The sequence below is a fragment of the Zonotrichia leucophrys genome, chromosome 21 (assembly GCF_028769735.1).
Source record: "Zonotrichia leucophrys gambelii isolate GWCS_2022_RI chromosome 21, RI_Zleu_2.0, whole genome shotgun sequence".
NCBI lineage: Eukaryota > Metazoa > Chordata > Aves > Passeriformes > Passerellidae > Zonotrichia > Zonotrichia leucophrys.
The window spans coordinates 7,265,795-7,282,389 of record NC_088190.1 but is presented as its reverse complement, the minus strand read 5'-3'; the positions used below and the strand labels follow the sequence as shown (position 1 = coordinate 7,282,389).

At 56.2% G+C, this 16,595-nt stretch overlaps 2 protein-coding genes across 2 annotated transcripts; both read left to right on the top strand.

Moving 5' to 3' along the window:
* Positions 1–668: 668 nt before the first annotated feature.
* On the top strand, positions 669–4,408 carry MUL1 (mitochondrial E3 ubiquitin protein ligase 1). The gene is made up of 4 exons (XM_064730557.1): positions 669–824; positions 923–1,010; positions 1,975–2,095; positions 3,063–4,408. Exons 1-4 carry the CDS (start codon positions 705–707, stop codon positions 3,781–3,783), a joined length of 1,050 nt encoding a protein of 349 aa, XP_064586627.1. The 5' UTR covers positions 669–704; the 3' UTR covers positions 3,784–4,408.
* A 2,311-nt stretch (positions 4,409–6,719) lies between these two features.
* CAMK2N1 (calcium/calmodulin dependent protein kinase II inhibitor 1) lies at positions 6,720–9,180 on the top strand. The gene is made up of 2 exons (XM_064730779.1): positions 6,720–7,017; positions 7,820–9,180. Exons 1-2 carry the CDS (start codon positions 6,858–6,860, stop codon positions 7,888–7,890), a joined length of 231 nt encoding a protein of 76 aa, XP_064586849.1. The 5' UTR covers positions 6,720–6,857; the 3' UTR covers positions 7,891–9,180.
* Positions 9,181–16,595: the final 7,415 nt, after the last annotated feature.

Sequence of the window (16,595 nt, the reverse complement as noted above, 5' to 3'; positions counted from 1 at the left end):
TGTGGGGTGGGAAAAGGGACTCTGGAAAGTGGGCCTGGGGGCTGCGTCCTGAGGCTGAGCCCCCGCAATGGGTCCACGTGGTGCTGCTGCCCCACAGCCCAGTAAGGAGTTGTAAGCCCTTCCCCAAGGTGTTATAGGGCTGGGATTTGGAGAGATGAACCCTCCCAGCCACGGGGGACAGGCGCTGGTCTGACCACTGTCCCCCAAACTTAGCAGAAGGTGAGATTTGGATTGCCCCTCCAGCCCCAAGGTGGCAGGGGGAGTACGGGGGATGCTCCACACACACACCCAGGGGCATTAGGATTTGGAGCCAGCTGCCAAGATCCTAAGGGATGGCTGGGATTTGGGCTAATCCCCCTCAGATACTGGTGAGGCTGGAGTTTGATGTCCTCCCCAAGACCGCGGTGAAGGGGTGGGAAGGCTGCCCCCTGTCCCGCCCCCAAACTCCAAGGATGGCGTTTGTCCCCCTAAAGCTCCGTGCGGCCGGGCTCTGAGCCGCCTCCCCTGACTCACAGCCTGTGTGGGGGACACTGTGTGTGACCCCGCACCCCAGCAGGGCTCTGCGGAGCCCCTGCGCCCCGCCCGGCCTTGGCGGACCCCTCGTCTCGATGGCGGCGATGCGGCGGCCAGAGCGCCGCTCGTGACGTCATCGCCGGGCGCCGGCGCGGCTCGCGGTTGCCGTGGTAACGGCGGGCCTGGCCGCCATGGAGGGCGGCGGGCGGCCCTCGGCCGCACAGGCCGTGCTCTTGGCCGCCAGCACCGCCATCACCGCCCTGCTCTACTCCATCTACCGGCAGAAGGCTCGCGTGGCCCGCGGGCTCGAGGTAGGTGTGAGGGGTGCGACGGGGGAATGCATGTGCCCGGCCCCCGAGCCGCGGCCTGGTCGCGCCGGCTGAGCCGCGGCCTCTATTTGCTCCCGCAGGGCGCCAGGAAGGTCCGGCTGGACGGGGACCTGCGGGCCGTGCTGCTGGAGGCGCCCGGACGCTGCGTGCCCTATGCGGTCATAGAAGGTAAGGTCGTGTACAGACACCAGAGATTTATGTCCAAAAAGGAAACAGAGAAGTCCTGTAACTTTATTCGAACTAAGAGAGGGGTCATAGGCATTTCCCATGGGGTCTCTCAAATTACTAGAGGATGCAGCCTCCTTTTTATTCTCGCTTCCCGGCCGCATTTCCCTCTCTCTTTCCCTATTGGCTGAGGCACTGGAGAGGTGCAGACTGCCCGAAATGCCTAATACCTATGGCTCCCTTCTAATGTTCCTTTCCTTTCCTTTCCTTTCCTTTCCTTTCCTTTCCTTTCCTTTCCTTTCCTTTCCTTTCCTTTCCTTTCCTTTCCTTTCCTTTCCTTTCCTTTCCTTTCCTTTCCTTTCCTTTCCTTTCTCAAACCTTCCCTTCACTTTTACTTTCACTTTCCCTCCCTTGTGTCAGTCAGTGAAAATCCTGTGGAATTTGTGGTTCTTCCCACTGTTTCTCTTATCTCTCAGTATCTAGTTTGATCTACCACAGTTTGTTTGTAAAGACAAATCCCTCATTCCTTTCAAACACAACCTGAAGTCGGGGGTAGGGGGCACCTCCTGCCCCACAGCTGCTCCTCACTGGGGGATTTCATCCCCAGCTCCTCCTCCCGTGCCCATCAGGTCATTTTCCCCACACCAAGCAGCCACAGACTCCTGACAGCAGAAACTACAAGCTCTTGGCCCTTTTGCCCCCATCTTAGAATTCTAGAATGGTTTTGGTAGAAAGAGACCTTAAAGCTCCTCCAGTTCCACTCCTTCCACTGTCCCAGGGTGCTCCAAGCCCCATCTAACCTGGCCTTGGACACTGCCAGGGATCCAGGGGCAGCCACAGCTGCTCTGGATACCCTCAGCAGCCTCACAGGAAGGAAGGATTTCTTCCTAGCAGCCCAGTGAAGCCATTCCCCATGGTGCAGGGGTGGTTTCACGAGCCCTCACGTGGCCCCTGGTTCCTGTTTCAGGTGTGGTGCGCTCGGTGAAGGACACCCTGAGCAGTCAGTTCGTGGAGAACTGCAAGGGGGTGGTTCAGAGGCTGACACTGCAGGAGCACAAGATGGTGTGGAACAGAACCACCCACCTCTGGTATGTGCCTGGCACCCTCAAACTCCTGTGGTACCCTTGGGGGGTCTGACAGCCTGAAATGGCCTCAGGCATGGCCAGAGTGACCAAGTGCCTCAAAGCTGGGTCCCAGAGTAGCCTCCACAGTGACAGCTGCCATAATGGAGGGTTTGGCTGATTTTAGGGCTTTCACAGAGGGGCTGGAGGAGAAGAGAGCATCGAGTAACCCAACATGGGCTGAAGATTGATCAGCCCCACCTCGTTACCCCACCAGAGGATGGCATTTCAGAAAAAAACCACTTGCAGAAAAGAAATTAATTGCATTTGGGTGATCCCCACACCCAGGGGTTCCAGAACTGCTGAAACAGAGCCCAGTGATGCTGTTTGATAAGCGTTTGGTAACACCAAATCGGGATGTGTGACACGTGGTGCTTCCCCTCGTGGGATGGTTTGTGCCAGCTGGGAATGGCACAGGCAGTGAGGAGGTGGGGATGGGGGGAGCCCCCACTTCTTGTGGAGCACTGAGTGAGGGTGGAGTGGCCTCGTGCACCCCTGGGCAATGCCATGAGGGGAAAGGTGTTCTCCAGTGCAGCGGCGAGTGGCTACAGTGACAATTATGTCCAGGGAGGGCACAGCAGACAGCAGAGGAAACAGACTGACAAGTGTCTTCCTTGTTGAGCATGAGAGTCTATTTTATTTCCCCCCCCTCCACACCATGCCCTGGTGGGAGCCCGAACAAAGCCCAGAGAGCCGAGAACAGAGAGGGGGACACAGACCCGGGGCGGGGTTTTATCAAGTGTCCCATGGGAGGAGTCTTAGGATCAGATTACAGCCTCCTCAGAACTGAAAGGCTCCACACTCCAGAGACCCCCATCAACGAAACTCCACTCAGGGCATGTCCCATCTGGCAGTCCCCAAAACCAGCAGGATGTTCCAGGCTGTGTTTCCCATCAGAGGCAGTCAGTTCACTTCCCCCCCTCTCCCTCCCCAGGAATGACTATGAGAAAATCATCCACCAGAGAACCAGCACCACCCCCTTCGACCTGGTCCCCGCTGAGGACAGCGCCGGCGTCACCGTGCGGGTGATGAAGCCTCTGGACGCTGCCGAGCTCGGCCTGGAGACGGTGTATGAGAAATTCCACCCCTCTGTCCAGTCCTTCACGGACGTCATCGGCCACTACATCAGCGGGGAGCGTCCCAAGGGCATCCAGGAGACAGAGCAGATGCTGAAGGTGGGCACGGCCCTGACTGGGGTGGGAGAGCTGGTCCTGGACAACGCCACCATCAAGCTGCAGCCCCCCAAGCAGGGCATGCCCTACTACCTGAGCTCCCTGGATTTCGAGTCCTTGCTGCAGAAACAGGAGTCCAGCGTGCGGTTTTGGAAACTGCTGACGGTGGTTTTTGGCTTTGCCACGTGCGCCGTGCTGTTCTTCCTGCTGCGGAAGCAGTACCGGCACCACCGCGAGCGGCAGCACCTGCGGCAGATGCAGGAGGAGTTCCGGCAGGCCCAGGAGCGCCTGACCGGCACCGAGGGCGGCGAGGCTCTCAAAAACGCCTGCGTGGTCTGCTTGAGCAGCACCAAATCCTGCGTCTTCCTGGAGTGTGGCCACGTCTGCTCCTGCCACGAGTGCTACCAGGCTCTTCCCACGCCCAAAAAGTGCCCAATCTGCAGGCAGGGCATCACCAGGGTGGTTCCTTTGTACAACAGTTAATTTCTTGTGGTTCTCAGCGGGGAGACTTTGGATGTAAAGCTGCCACTGGCAAAGGGGTTTTGTCGCCTCGCTGCTTGGGTGGTGGGTTTTGGGGAAGGGGAGGGAGCTTGAGGGAGCAGATGCTTCACCAAGGGGGCAAAGCAGAGTTTGAAAAGGTGACTCTGCAGCTGATCAGGGCTCACGTTGTGCTATGGAGGTGTTTTTGAGAGAGATGATTCTTTGCAAAGGGTGAGGTGCTTGGGGGAAGATGCAGCTTGAAGCTCTTCTGTTAAGGTTTGGACTCGCAGGGTTCGTGTCATGGTTACAGAGCCTGCAGCCCCTTACCCAGCTGATAAAAACATGGGAAAAACAGTAATAAAGTGTATTAAGGGTTCTGGGAGGCTGCAGAATTCCTGTGAGGCTGCCAGAGGGCTGCAAGACCTAAGGGAGCAGGAGGGGCTGTCGGAGAGCTCGTACCAGCAGGTGTGAACACAGGTGATCCCCCCAAAATGGCTTTGTCACACCAGGGTGTGAGGATGGGGATGTGAGAGTGCTGTGGCTAATGGCTGATGGCTGTGCTTGGCTTGGCTTGGCTTGGCTTGGGATAGCAATTGAGGTGTGAAGTAATAAAATAGGATGAAAAGTGTGTCTGTGTTGGATTATTCCAGGGGAGTGGTGAGGTTTGTCCTCCCTGAGGTGGACATGGTGAGCCTGGATCCTCCCAAGCCATGATGGAGGTTGGCTGAGGGGGAAACCTGTCCCTCCTGCACTGGACATGACAGTCAGTGCTGTCCCCTCATGACACAGGTGCTGCCAAACCCCCAAACGGACACAAAAAAGGAAAATTCTCTTCCCTGACACTCCTATTTTGCCATAAATCCCATATGCACCCAAGAGGGTTAATGGACCCCAAGTGCTGCTACAGTGAACATTTGCTGGGGAGAACAATTAGAGAAACATTCCAGGGGAATGAGGGAGCCTCAAGTAGGAGCAGTTGAAAACCCCAGGACTGAGGCAGCCCCTGGGCAGCCCTGCTCCAGGCAGAGCCATCCACATCCCCCAGGCACATTTAAAAAAGAAACGTCCCCATCGACTGGCATTTTAAACCCCCTGAATTTACAGTGAAAATGATGAGTTGTTTCTCATTGAACATTAACCAGAGCAGCCGGGCAGTGTCCGAAGGCCATTCTAGCTGTGGGGCACAAATCCACGGCTGGATTTTGAGGAGGAGCAGGTCCCTGGTTATTCCAGTGCTGGATTTTGAGGAGGAGCAGGTCCCTGGTTATCCCAGGGCTGGATTATGAGGAGGAGCAGCTCCCTGGTTATCCCAGGGCTGGATTATGAGGAGGAGCAGCTCCCTGGTTATTCCAGGGCTGGGAAAGGGCCGTGTCCCACCAGCTGTAGATGGCGGTGGCTGCCTGCAGGGCGAGGCAGCCCGCAGAACAGAATGCCAGAGGGAACAGCAGAACAGAGCTCAAAAAGCCACACTGCAGCCCCAAAACCCAGCAGACAGATTGAAAGGGCAGAATCCCATCTGCTGGAAGAGGTGTCCCTCCGCTTCAGGGGAACGAGCACCCCAAAAAGCCTCATCCCCTCACTGGGGACAGCGGGGAGGTCAATCCCCCTCAGACCGGTGCAGGGCACGCCCTCAAGCCTCGGTGTTTTGCCCAGGAATGGAGCATCAGGCAAAGCCTAAAAATACTCTTTGGAGGGGCTGTGCTTCCCCATTACCCCTCGCCTCCTGTTTCCAAGCTTTCCCTGTGATTTCTCGGGCGTAGCCGCAACCTTATGTAAGGAGCTGACAGCTCGGGGGCGGGCAGGAGTGCAGGGGAGAGGGGCTTGTGCAGCTCTGGGGGCTGAGGATTTCAGCAGACAAGGGCTTTGGAGATGGGAGCAGCCCCAGGACAGCTCACCCCAGCCCTGGCACCACCAGGCACCCTGTCCTTGCATTCTGCTCAGCCCCAAATGAGCCAGGCTCCCAATTCCAGAGAAACCCTGCAACAGCCTTGCACAAACAGGTTCTTTGCTGCTGTTGCTACTGTCCTCCTGCTCCCTTTTGTAGGAGATGCACCACAGATGCCTGAACACCCCAACACAGCTGTGGCCTGTCCCAAGATGTTATCCCCAACCTTCCCATCACTCGCTTTGCCAGGCAATAACCCCAGTGACCCACGCTGCTGTGGTGACTCTGCATAGAAAACCCCATGGAAACCTCACAGTGACTCAGGAGTGCTCCTGCAGTGTCCCAGGAAAGGCTCGTGCAGGGAGGGATCCTGGGGGCCCCCAGTCCCCCCAGCACGCACACCCAGTCCCCCCCACCCTGCAGCCCCCCACACAGTGCCAGAGGCCCCCAGATGGCTCTGCAGGGCACGTGAGGCTGTGCCCAGGGCTCCTGGGAGCTGGCGCTGGGCTCCCCAGGCTGGTTCCAGATTTTCCAGGAGTGGCTGGGGAGGCTCACTCTGAACTCCCTAAACGTGGCTGTGGGGTGGCCTGGGCTCCCCAGATGTGGCTGTGGGGCAGCTCTGGGCACCCCAAAGGTGCTGTGGAGCCACCTAAGCTCTCCGAGGGTCCTTGCAGGGCAGCTCTGGACTCCCCAGGGATGCTGAGGGGCAGGTTGGGGAATCCAGAGCCCGAAGCCGCAGAGTGTCTGCCAGGCAGCTCTGGGATCTCCGGGGATGCTGTGGGACACCCCGGGGATGCTCCGGGACAGCTCCGTGCTCCGCGGGGAGCCGGCGGGGCAGGCCCGGGCTCCTTGAGGATGCTCCTCGCTCCCCGGGGACGCTGCGGGGCAGGCGGCGGGGCAGTCCCGGGGATCCCCGGGGTGCGGGATCAGCCCGCGGGGCGGCGCCGCCGCCGGTGCCGGGGGCCGAGCCGGTCCCGCCCAGCCCCGCCCGGTCCCGCCTCCCGCTCCTCTATCGCCGCCGCCGCCGGAGCCGCCGCCGCAGCCGCGGAGCCGCGAGCAGCGCCGGCCGGGCCGGGATGTGACGGGGCGGCCGCCCCGCGCCCGCTGCGCCGCTGCCCCGGGCCCGCGGGCCCCGCGCCCCGGGAGGCTGTCGGGGGGCGGCGGCGGCGGCGGGTCCCCCCCCGCCGCCCCCATGTCGGAGGGGCCGCCCTACGGCGAGGGGCAGCTGGCGGGGGACGCGGCCGTGGGGCAGCTGCCCTTCCCCGTTCGCCTCCGCGGCGGCGACGGGCTCCTGGCCGGCGGGCAGGGCAAGCGGCCGCCCAAGCTGGGGCAGATCGGCCGCAGCAAGAGAGGTGGGTGCCGGAGGGACCGGGGCGCGCCGGGAGCCGCCCGGGATGCGGGACACGGGATGCAGCGGGTATCCCACGGGGTGCTGGGCATCGTGCACCGGGAACCTTCCCCGGGGATGCGGGACACCGGGGACCGTCCTCAGGGACGGGGCACGATGACCGCTCTCCCTGGGGATGTCGGGCATCGCGTCCCGAGGACCTTCTCCAGGCATGCAGGGCACTGGGGACCGTCCCCAGGGACAGGGTATGGTGCACCGGGCTCCCTGAGCGATGTTGGGCATCGTGTTCCGAGGATCTTCCCCAGGGATGGGGCGCCGAGCACCTTTTGGGGATGCAGGGCACCGGGAAGCGTCCCCGGGGACGGGGCACGATGCACCAGGCTCCCCGCAGGATGTCAGGCAGCACGTCCCAAGGACTGTCACCGCGGTGTTGGGTAGCCGGGACCTTCCCTGGGGACAGAACATTGTGCCCTGGGCACTTCACCGCGTACAGGGCAGCGGGGACCTTCCTCAGGGACAGGGGACATTCCCTGGGGACCATCCGCAGGGCACAGGGGTGAGGGGACCCTCCTTGGGGACATGTCCTTTGCCAAGTGTCCCCAGGGACAGGGCACCAGCGCCGGGGCGGGCGGTACTGGGGACGCTCCCCGGGGACGGGACACGGTGCCCGGTGCCCTGCGGCGTGTCGGGGCCGTGTCGCTTTGCCAGCAGCCACACCAGGGATGTGGGACCCCTCCAACCCCCCCAGGGTGACCTTGTGCGGGGGGAGAAAATTCACCGCTCTTCTTTTTCTTTCTGCTTTCTAGTGGTTATTGAAGATGATAGAATTGATGATGTGCTGCAAAACCTCTCCGAAAAGGCCCCTCCCGGTGTTTAAAGCCTCCCTGGGGACGCTGGGCCGAGGCCCGGGCTGGGGTCGGTTTACAATGGCCCAGGTGACCGGCAGAGAATGACCCCAGCCCCGCAGCGAGCGCCGGGAACGCCGCCCGCAGCCCCGCGCCCGTCCTGCCCTCCGGAGACGCGCGGAGGGGAGGGCGGCGAGCGAGCCAGAGCCCAGCCGTGAATTCAAAAATGATAATAAATTCAAATATAGCTGTGTAATCGGGAAAATAGTCACCTGCTTCAAACCCCCCGCCCCGAGGGACGGACGGAGGAGGCACGCCGCGGCTCTGAATTACTCGGGATGGCTTTTCTCGGGCTGATGAACCTTGCGCCGCGCTAGATCGGGGGGTAAGAGGGAAGGGAGCAGCGGGAGATGGGGGGAGCGGGGGGAACAGCCCCTGGAGTCTCCCTCCGGCCAGGCTTGTTCCCAGCGGGCACCTTGTTTACATGATTTAATCTTGCAAAAATGAATCCGTGCACTTGGATGTACCACGCTATCCCCTTCTGTATGAGTTTCTTTTTTTTTTTTTATGTTGATGTCTTTGGATGTTGGGAAATTATATAAAATAGATATATATATATATATTTAATTTTAGTCACGTTTTAAGGTTCTCGAGGGGGAAAACCAAAACTTTTATAAAGGAAAGGCCTGAAGGAAGAATTGCTGGTTTATTTTTTAAAGCTTGTACTTCTTGGTTGCTGTGAGCAAAGGGACAGATTTTATATGTATGGGGGGGTGGGGGGGTCGCTCAGCTTTTCTAACTACCATGCAGTCTGTAGTGTGGGTGATCTTGGTTTTCTTTTTTTTTTTTCCTTATATTGTGGCAGTTTCCTCTCTTTAATAGACTGTATTAAAACATATATATAAAAGAAATTATTTAATGTAATCACAAGAGTGCCAAACACTTGGAGATGCTGGAGGGCAGCGATTCCCTCCCCGAGACGAGCAGCACTCGGAGCTTTCTGCTCTTTCCAGGGCTCGGTCGATCTCTCGTGGGGTTTTCTCTGACTTCTCTTTTCTAATCTTTCTTTTTAACTATTTTGCATGACGTGCATAAAAACAAAAGGGGAAAAAAAAAGTGGGGGGGGGACAAAAAGCGCCTCTGGTGCCCGGGCTTGGTTCTTGTTTCTGTTTGCAATTGACTGACAGACCTCAAGGCAGGTTTTTCTTTCCTCCTTTTCTTAAATATTGTGTATGTTGCACTTTTATCCACTACACAGGGCTATTTCTGCAATGTCCGAATAAAAAGGAAAATGAAACAAAATGGAAAAAAAAAATTATAAATGCGGATCTGCCGTGTTTTCCCGTGGGTTGCCAGGGCCAAGCAGCATGAGCATCCGTCCCTGTCCCCTCAAATAATCCCAAAATAGCTAAGGAAAATCTCCCCACTCTCTAGCACAGACCCCTGTTAACCTGAATAACTAATTGTAATTAATATTTATTTGTGGGATTTTTTTGTTTGATGGGAAAACACTTGAGGGGCACAAATTTAATGTTAAAATTCAACGTTGGGTCCTGAGAGTGGCTGTTGGGAACGGGGAATAAAAGGCGGCTTCCCCTTCACTGGTGGGAAAGGTGTGGAAAATGGGCATTTCCCTTGCAGTATTGCCTCCCTTCCCCACAAACCCCAAATCCTGGTGTTAAAAAAGGCCATTGTCCCTTTTGCCCACGCCACCGAGGGCACGAGCCAACCTTTGTGCCCAGGGAACAAGAATATAATCACAGATGGGAAGCAGGTCCAGGGGTGGGATTTTATTGCAAAGAAAATCATATATTGCAATAAAAGCAGGATATTGCTGAGCTGGGATTTGTACAGGATAACCTGGGGGGAGATGGATTAATTTGGGGTGGCACAGGGAGCTGGGGTGTGAAGGCTGCACAATGCTCCTGTCCCCACCACCTTTGCTATTTATTGCTCCATTTTAAACCCACACAGGCTCTCCCACATCCAGGATATGATGAGGAGCTTTGTTAAATTGCTCCCTTGAAAAATCCCCAATTAGTTTCAATTTTTCCCCAGCGAGTTCAGCTCCGAGGTCGTGGCTGTGTGGGTTGGACGCAGCGCACACAGTGTTGGCCCCCGGATTTTCTGTGCTGGGGGACTCGCTGTGCCTCCAAACCATGAGATGGCCCCCAGAAGGGAGGTTTTTCTCCCAGACTAATGGGTTTTGCCCCAGTCAACATCTGGGGACGAGCCCAGGGCACTGGGAGAGCAGACAGAGCCAGAGAAGAGCAAAGCATCCCACATGTGCCAAGGACACAGCGCTCGGGAGCTCTTAGACACAAAACCATGGGCTGGATGCAGCACTGGGGTAATTAAGTTCACCCAAAACCCCTCCTTTTTATAAAAACCTGATCTATGGGTCTGCCAAACCCCATTTCCCACTTTATCCCATACATCAAAAGACCTCTGAGCGCTTAAACCGCCCTGACACCCAGACCCGTCTGTGGGTGCTCTGAGGATGGGGCGCAAGCACAGCCCCAGATCCCCCCAAAAACACCTGGAGGCCTGGGAGGGGCTGGTAACGCTCCAGAGAAAGCCTGGAGCCAGAGGGGGAAGGGAGGCTGAAAGGAGAGGAGATTCTGCTAAATTATGAACCGCTCTTTTATATGCATCTTTCATGCACGGCGCATAAATAATGGAGCAGGAGAGCCCGGCGCGATCGCGTACGGGAGGATGCGGGATGGAGGGGCGAGGAGAGAGCCATTCATGGGGGATGGTGGGGAAAGATGCGCCCAAGAGACAGAGCCGGGCATCCCGCACGGCCGGGAGATGGTGTTCTGAAGGAGGATTTAAGGATTAAGCTGGCCCCGGGGCAGGAGTTTATTGCATACATTATTTAACAGATGGCCCAACGCAGGCGGCGGCTGCCTACGGTCTCCCCGGTGACCTTGGCTGGGAGATGCCGGAGCCGGGAAGGGAGCCCGGTGCCATCACCACGCTCCGGTTACAGGGATCAGAGGGAAAAAAAGAAAAAAAAAACCAGAACCAAACCCCAGAAGCCAGCACCCAGCAGCTCCAGAGCCAAATCCCCATGGAAACTGCAAAAATCCCCACCCAACCCTGCCCATATGGGCTGCTTGTTTTGGCAAGGGTGGGAAAAAAAAGGAGGAAAAAATAAAATGTATAGAAAAGAGCCATTTGCAGGTTTATTTACCGGAGGAAACTTGGCACCTTTGGAAGAGCAGGGTAGGGGAGGGACGAGTGCGGTGCAAAGGTCCCAGCGACACCCAGAGCACTTGTGAAATCCCACTGCCATGCCCAAACACACACTTGAATCCCATTTTCCCAGGGATTTTGGTGCTGGGGGAAGGTGCTAACACAGTTGCTCCTGCAGCAAAGCCAACCCTGACTGCTTACACCCAGAGCCAGGTGAATCTTCATTCTCCTCTAAAGCTGCTCATGTTCCACAGGCTTTGAGGCATCAGCCCCCAGAAACCCCTGGCATGACACCAGTCCTGGGGGGCTCAGAGCAATGGACAACGATTTTGGGGCTGGATCAGTGTCCCCACCACTCATTTCCCACATCACCTAGGCAGCAGCTCAGAAAAAGAAACTGAAATTGAGGGCAGTGTGTTGCAGCCAGGGCAAAGAGGAGCAGGGGGGAGTGGGTGAGTCCCCCAAAGCTCATCCCAAAAGGACACCCATGAAGCAACTGCTCAAAATAAATATTCTCTCTCTTTTTTTTTTTTCCTTTCCCCTCCTCCATCAAAACTAGGGCATGTTAAACTAGGCCAGCACTCCTAAAGTAATTTATTTATCATGGCGGGGAGAGAGGAGGGACAGCAGCATGGGCTGCAGAAGGGGATGCTCCATCCTGCCCCCAAACGTTGTGGGTTTGGGGAATAAAATGGGTCAGTTCTTCCCTCTTCCCTCGTTGAAAAGTCACAATTACTCAGAAGGAAGCAGCTTTAGTGACCTTTGGTGGAGAAGACACAAAAACGGTCATTTCAACGGAATCAAACCCTTTTTGATCCGTTGGCTCAACTGTTTTCACCGCTGGAGTTCATGTTTTGTACTGTGGCATCAGACAGAAAATACACTTTAGAAAAATGGGATAAGGCATGAAATAAATTTTACCTTCCTTAAAAACTTGGGGTTTTTTCTTGCTTTTTAACACAAAAATGAGAAAAACCCAGTGGTTGCCTGAAAGCTCTCCATCCATCCCTGCCAGGGAATGGGGCCAAGAGGGATTTGGGATGCAGCCCCATCCTGCTGGGTGCTCCCCCATCACTCATGGCCTTGGAGCTTTTTTTGGGCTTTACCTTTGCCTTTGGTCTCCCCATGGGCAGAGTGGCTTCCGGTGGGATGGACCCCCAGTGCTGCTTGTTTGGGGGGCTTGGGGGGCTGCGGGTCCCCCTTTCCTGGGATCTTTGTCCCACAGCCACTAGAGGCCACTGAGGCTCTGTGCTCCCGGCTGATTTACCCAGGCAGGACATTTGGACACACGCAGGCACCCAAAAGTCCAAAACAGGCAAATCCCCAGAGGCAGCAGAGCTGGGGAAAGGCAGGGCAGGGAGGAGCTGGCCCTGAGCTCCGCTGGTGTCTCCAGGGCCATCCCCACACCAGGACCCCACGGGGAACAGGGGCACTTTTCCCAAATCTGGCCAAGCCACTCAGCTGCCCAGACCTGTGCTGAGCACTGGGGGAATTTTGTGTGTCCTACCCAAGGTAAACATCTCCAGAGGACAGGGAAATGCTGCCCCACGTGCAGCATCCCTCCTGGGCTCACCAGGAATTTTGTGAGGGGTCAAGAGGACACTCCCACGATGTGGCATTCCTTACCTTGGGAATATTCTGCAAGAAAATCCCTGGATCCCTGCTGCTGCTGCCTCGGGGAGCCTGGGAGTGGAGCTGCCTGCCTCCCCAGGCTCCTCATTTTCATTTTGCCTGGAGTTAAAATTTTCTAGGATATTCTAAACAGCCGTTCCCACTTAGGAGGGAAACATCAGACATCTTCATTTACACACCGCTCCAGGTGTCAAACTGTTGCATGACAATAACAAGTGGGAGACACCTCACCCAGAAAACAGAGAATTTCCAGCTGCAGCCAAATGCAGCAGCAGGTGCTCAGATAAAACCCAAACCTGAGAACGGCGCCAGGCTCTGCAACCTGGCCAAAGCCTTCCCAGACGAACAGTCTATGTTTGGGAGGGGGATTGTATTTTTTGGGAGGTTGGGATGTCTGTGCTGCCTCACATTTGGGTATTTTCAGACCCTTGGTGAGCAGGTGAGAATGGCCACTGCCTTCTCAGGGCTGCCTCAGTTCCCAGCCTCACTGGCTTTGGAGGAAGATTCCCTGCCACAGATTTTTCCAAGACAATTCCTCCCCTGAGTTTCGGCAGGATGTGCCTGTGACAGCAATTGTCCTGTTAAATTCGTGTTGGTAATGCAACACCAGGAACATGGAGGAATACGAAGGAAGCCAGAGGAATTTGGGCTCCTCTCCATGCTACAACACCTCAATTATTAATATATATAGTATTACATTATATAATAGTGTATATAATATTATGTAATATAGATGGTATTATATAATACATACAATGGTATATATATATATTGATGCCAAATTTTGCCCCAAACAGGCAGAGTGACTGCCTAATCAGACTCAGTTTAAGTCAATTAAGCAGGAGGTATTTTTATTAGCGACGCGTCGGAGAAATCACAAAATGGATTTCTGAGTTCACATAGCAAAAGCAAGCCTTATATACAATTTTGGGTATAGGATTACATCAGATCAGATACATAATCATGCATATTCATATGGGGCGTGGTGTAGGCGGAGCGTGGGCGGAGCGTAGGTGGAGACATCTCTTTTGGGGAATTTTCAGGTGGTCGTTCCTGTTGCCTTCATCATAGACGGGGTCTTTCCGATGAGTCTTCCTCTTTAAACTTTTGAACTCTTTTCCTAATTTGGTCAATTCCCGGTGTATTTGGCTTAGATCTCGTGGCTTGGCAAAACCCTTAGGGTCGTTTTGACATCGCTGGCTCTAAACCTGCTTAGCTTATTAGTTTCTCCTATACCTATCTCTTCCCCTGTCATGATGCTCTACCTTTTATCTAATTTATTGCTCTGTTTCTAGTGCTGTGCTTTCTCGTGTGTTTAGTGCTAGGCCCTTCTTTACATGCTCTCATTCTATGTTTTAACCCATTACTTCTGGAGGCTATCTGCTTTAGGCTTCAATATATAAAAATATAATTTTTGCAGAGATAAATGTGACACCCGCATGAGCCCTTTCCTTTGCAAGTGTCCCACCCTGCTGAGCCTTTCCCAGGGGCAAAGGGCAGCAAAGTGGGAACATCTCAGAGTCCCTGGAGCTGCGTGTGCACACAACTCAAAGCATCAGCCCCTTCTCAGGGTGGGGGGAATAAAAGAAAATAAAGGAAAATAACCAAAGCACAGAAATAAATCCCCAAAGAGGCCATGTGACACGAGGCTCCGAAATACCCGCGGTGAGTCACGGGTGTGGAGATGGGGCTGATCCAGCTCTGACTCAGCCCGGGCAGCCGGTGCAGCCTGTTTGTGTCCCCCCCACAACTCCTGTTTCCCATTTTTGCTCCAAACCTGCTCAAATATAAATAAATACTCTGTGACTAAGAGACACGTGGTGGGGCTCAGCCCGCAGCAGCCCCTTCAAGCCCCACAAAATTCCTGGTGGTTCCACAAGGGCTGGACACACCAGTGTCCCACAGAAGCCAGGCCTGGGGACCATTGAAGTATTTAAAGTGTTTTTAAAATATGTATTTTTGGAGGGGGAAACACACACACGCAGAGAAGGTTCTTGCTGATGCCTCGTCAAGGAAGCACTTGGGATTTTCCAGCTAGCTCTAATTAATTAGTATTTTCTCAGCTTAGCATCATTTTAAAGGTGAAGCACCAATTCCCATGGGTCACAGACAAGGGAAACCAACACAGAGCACAGCCTGCCCAGGTGGGGTGAAGCCTCTGGGACACCACATTGGAGGAGCTGGGATGAGACTCAGTTCCCACCTGGGTACAATCCAGCCCCAGCCACAGCATCCCACAGCATCCCCAGAGAGGGGGAAAACCTCAATTGATGCCTGGGTTTGGGGGAGGTGCCTTGGGAAAGCTGCTCTTGGGTTATTCCCACTGGATCTGGACAAATGCACGGGGGTGGAACTCCCCTATATTCTTTACAGCTGGGTTTAACCCCCCAGTGTTTGACCTCCCGGGATTCTCTGGGTTGGTCCCAGCCTCATCCCAGGTTACAGCACCATCCCTGAGCCTCAGAGTAAGGAAAGGAGAAAGGCAGGATCAGGATGAGACCCTGGCAGCATCCTCAGCATCCATAACCAGTTTCCATAGCAACAGGTTCATCCCCAGATCGGCAGCAGGTGCTGGGAAGCAGGAATGAGGAGGGAGCTCGGGGGGACCCCATGAGCAGCAAAAAATAGGGTTTGGTACAGAAAATCACTTTGCAACTCAGCACCTCGGGAGCGAGGGGAGGCTGAGCTGAGCTGTGGCCCGACACAAACCCAGGACAGCCCTTTCAGGGGCACTGGGGGGCTGCCCCATCCCACCACCCCTGCCCAGCACAGATCCTCATTCCAGGGGTATCAGCATTCCCAGCTGGGCACCAGGAGCTCTGCTGCACCCTTCCCTGGCTCTAGCCAGGAGCAAAGAGCCACGAGACTCCACAGCATCCATCCTGCAGTCCTGAACGCCGGGGAACTGCACACTGGGGAGTGATCGGGAGGGGGAGCCTGGACAGGGATGTTCCAGGTGTGCGGGGCCTGGTCAGGGATGATCCAGGCATGGGGAGCCCGGACAGGGATGATCCAGGAATGGGGAGCCCGGACAGACAGGGATGCTGCTCCAGGCATGCAGAGCCTGGACAGACAGGGATGCTCCAGGCATGGGGAGCCCGGTCAGGGATGATGCTCCAGGTATGGGGAGCCCGGACAGGGATGATCCAGGAATGGGGAGCCCGGACAGACAGGGATGCTGCTCCAGGCATGCAGAGCCTGGACAGACAGGGATGCTCCAGGCATGCAGAGCCCTGTCAGGGATGCTGCTCCAGCCATGGGGACCCCGGGCAGGGTTGCTGCTCCAGGCGTGCGGAGCACGGACAGACAGGGATGCTCCAAGTGTGCGGGGCCCGGGCAGGGATGCTCCAGCCATGGGGAGCCCGGGCAGGGATGCTGCTCCAGGTATGTGGAGCACTGACAAGGATGTTGCTCCAGCCATGGGGAGCCCGGGCAGGGATGCTGCTCCAGGCGATGCCGGCGGGGCCTCGCCCCCACCCCGCGGCACGGTTACACACGGGTACACACGGTTACACACGGTTACACACGGTTACACAAGGCTCCGGCTCCCGGCGCTTGCATAAGCGGCAGCAGCGGGTGCAGCCTCAGGGGGAGAGGAGAAGCGAGCAGGAGCCACGCCCGGGATGGGATCCCTGGGCAGAACCCACAGGCGAGTCCCGCGGGTCTGGAGCAGGGCGTCCTGCAGCCACACAACCCCCTGCAGCAGGACTGGCCCCAGCCCCTCACCATCCTTGTGGATAGGCTGAAAACAGCAGGAATTCAACCCTTAACAGCCATAAAAAGGCTGCCAGAACCCCCAAAGCCAGCGAGCAGCCTGCACACCAGCCCTGTGACATCCAGTACTCACCTGCTGCCCCTTCCAGGCCTGGAAATGGGGTTAGTCCCAGGGGAAAACCATTTTAAAAGC

Bases quoted from the DNA above. Each gene is read 5' to 3' on its own strand.
- CAMK2N1 (XM_064730779.1), top strand. From the start codon at position 6,858: ATGTCGGAGGGGCCGCCCTACGGCGAGGGGCAGCTGGCGGGGGACGCG. The intron at 7,018-7,819 runs GTGGGTGCCGGA...TCTGCTTTCTAG, and splicing joins GATCGGCCGCAGCAAGAGAG to TGGTTATTGAAGATGATAGA.
- MUL1 (XM_064730557.1), top strand. From the start codon at position 705: ATGGAGGGCGGCGGGCGGCCCTCGGCCGCACAGGCCGTGCTCTTGGCC. The intron at 1,011-1,974 runs GTAAGGTCGTGT...TTCCTGTTTCAG, and splicing joins GCCCTATGCGGTCATAGAAG to GTGTGGTGCGCTCGGTGAAG. The intron at 2,096-3,062 runs GTATGTGCCTGG...CTCCCTCCCCAG, and splicing joins AACAGAACCACCCACCTCTG to GAATGACTATGAGAAAATCA.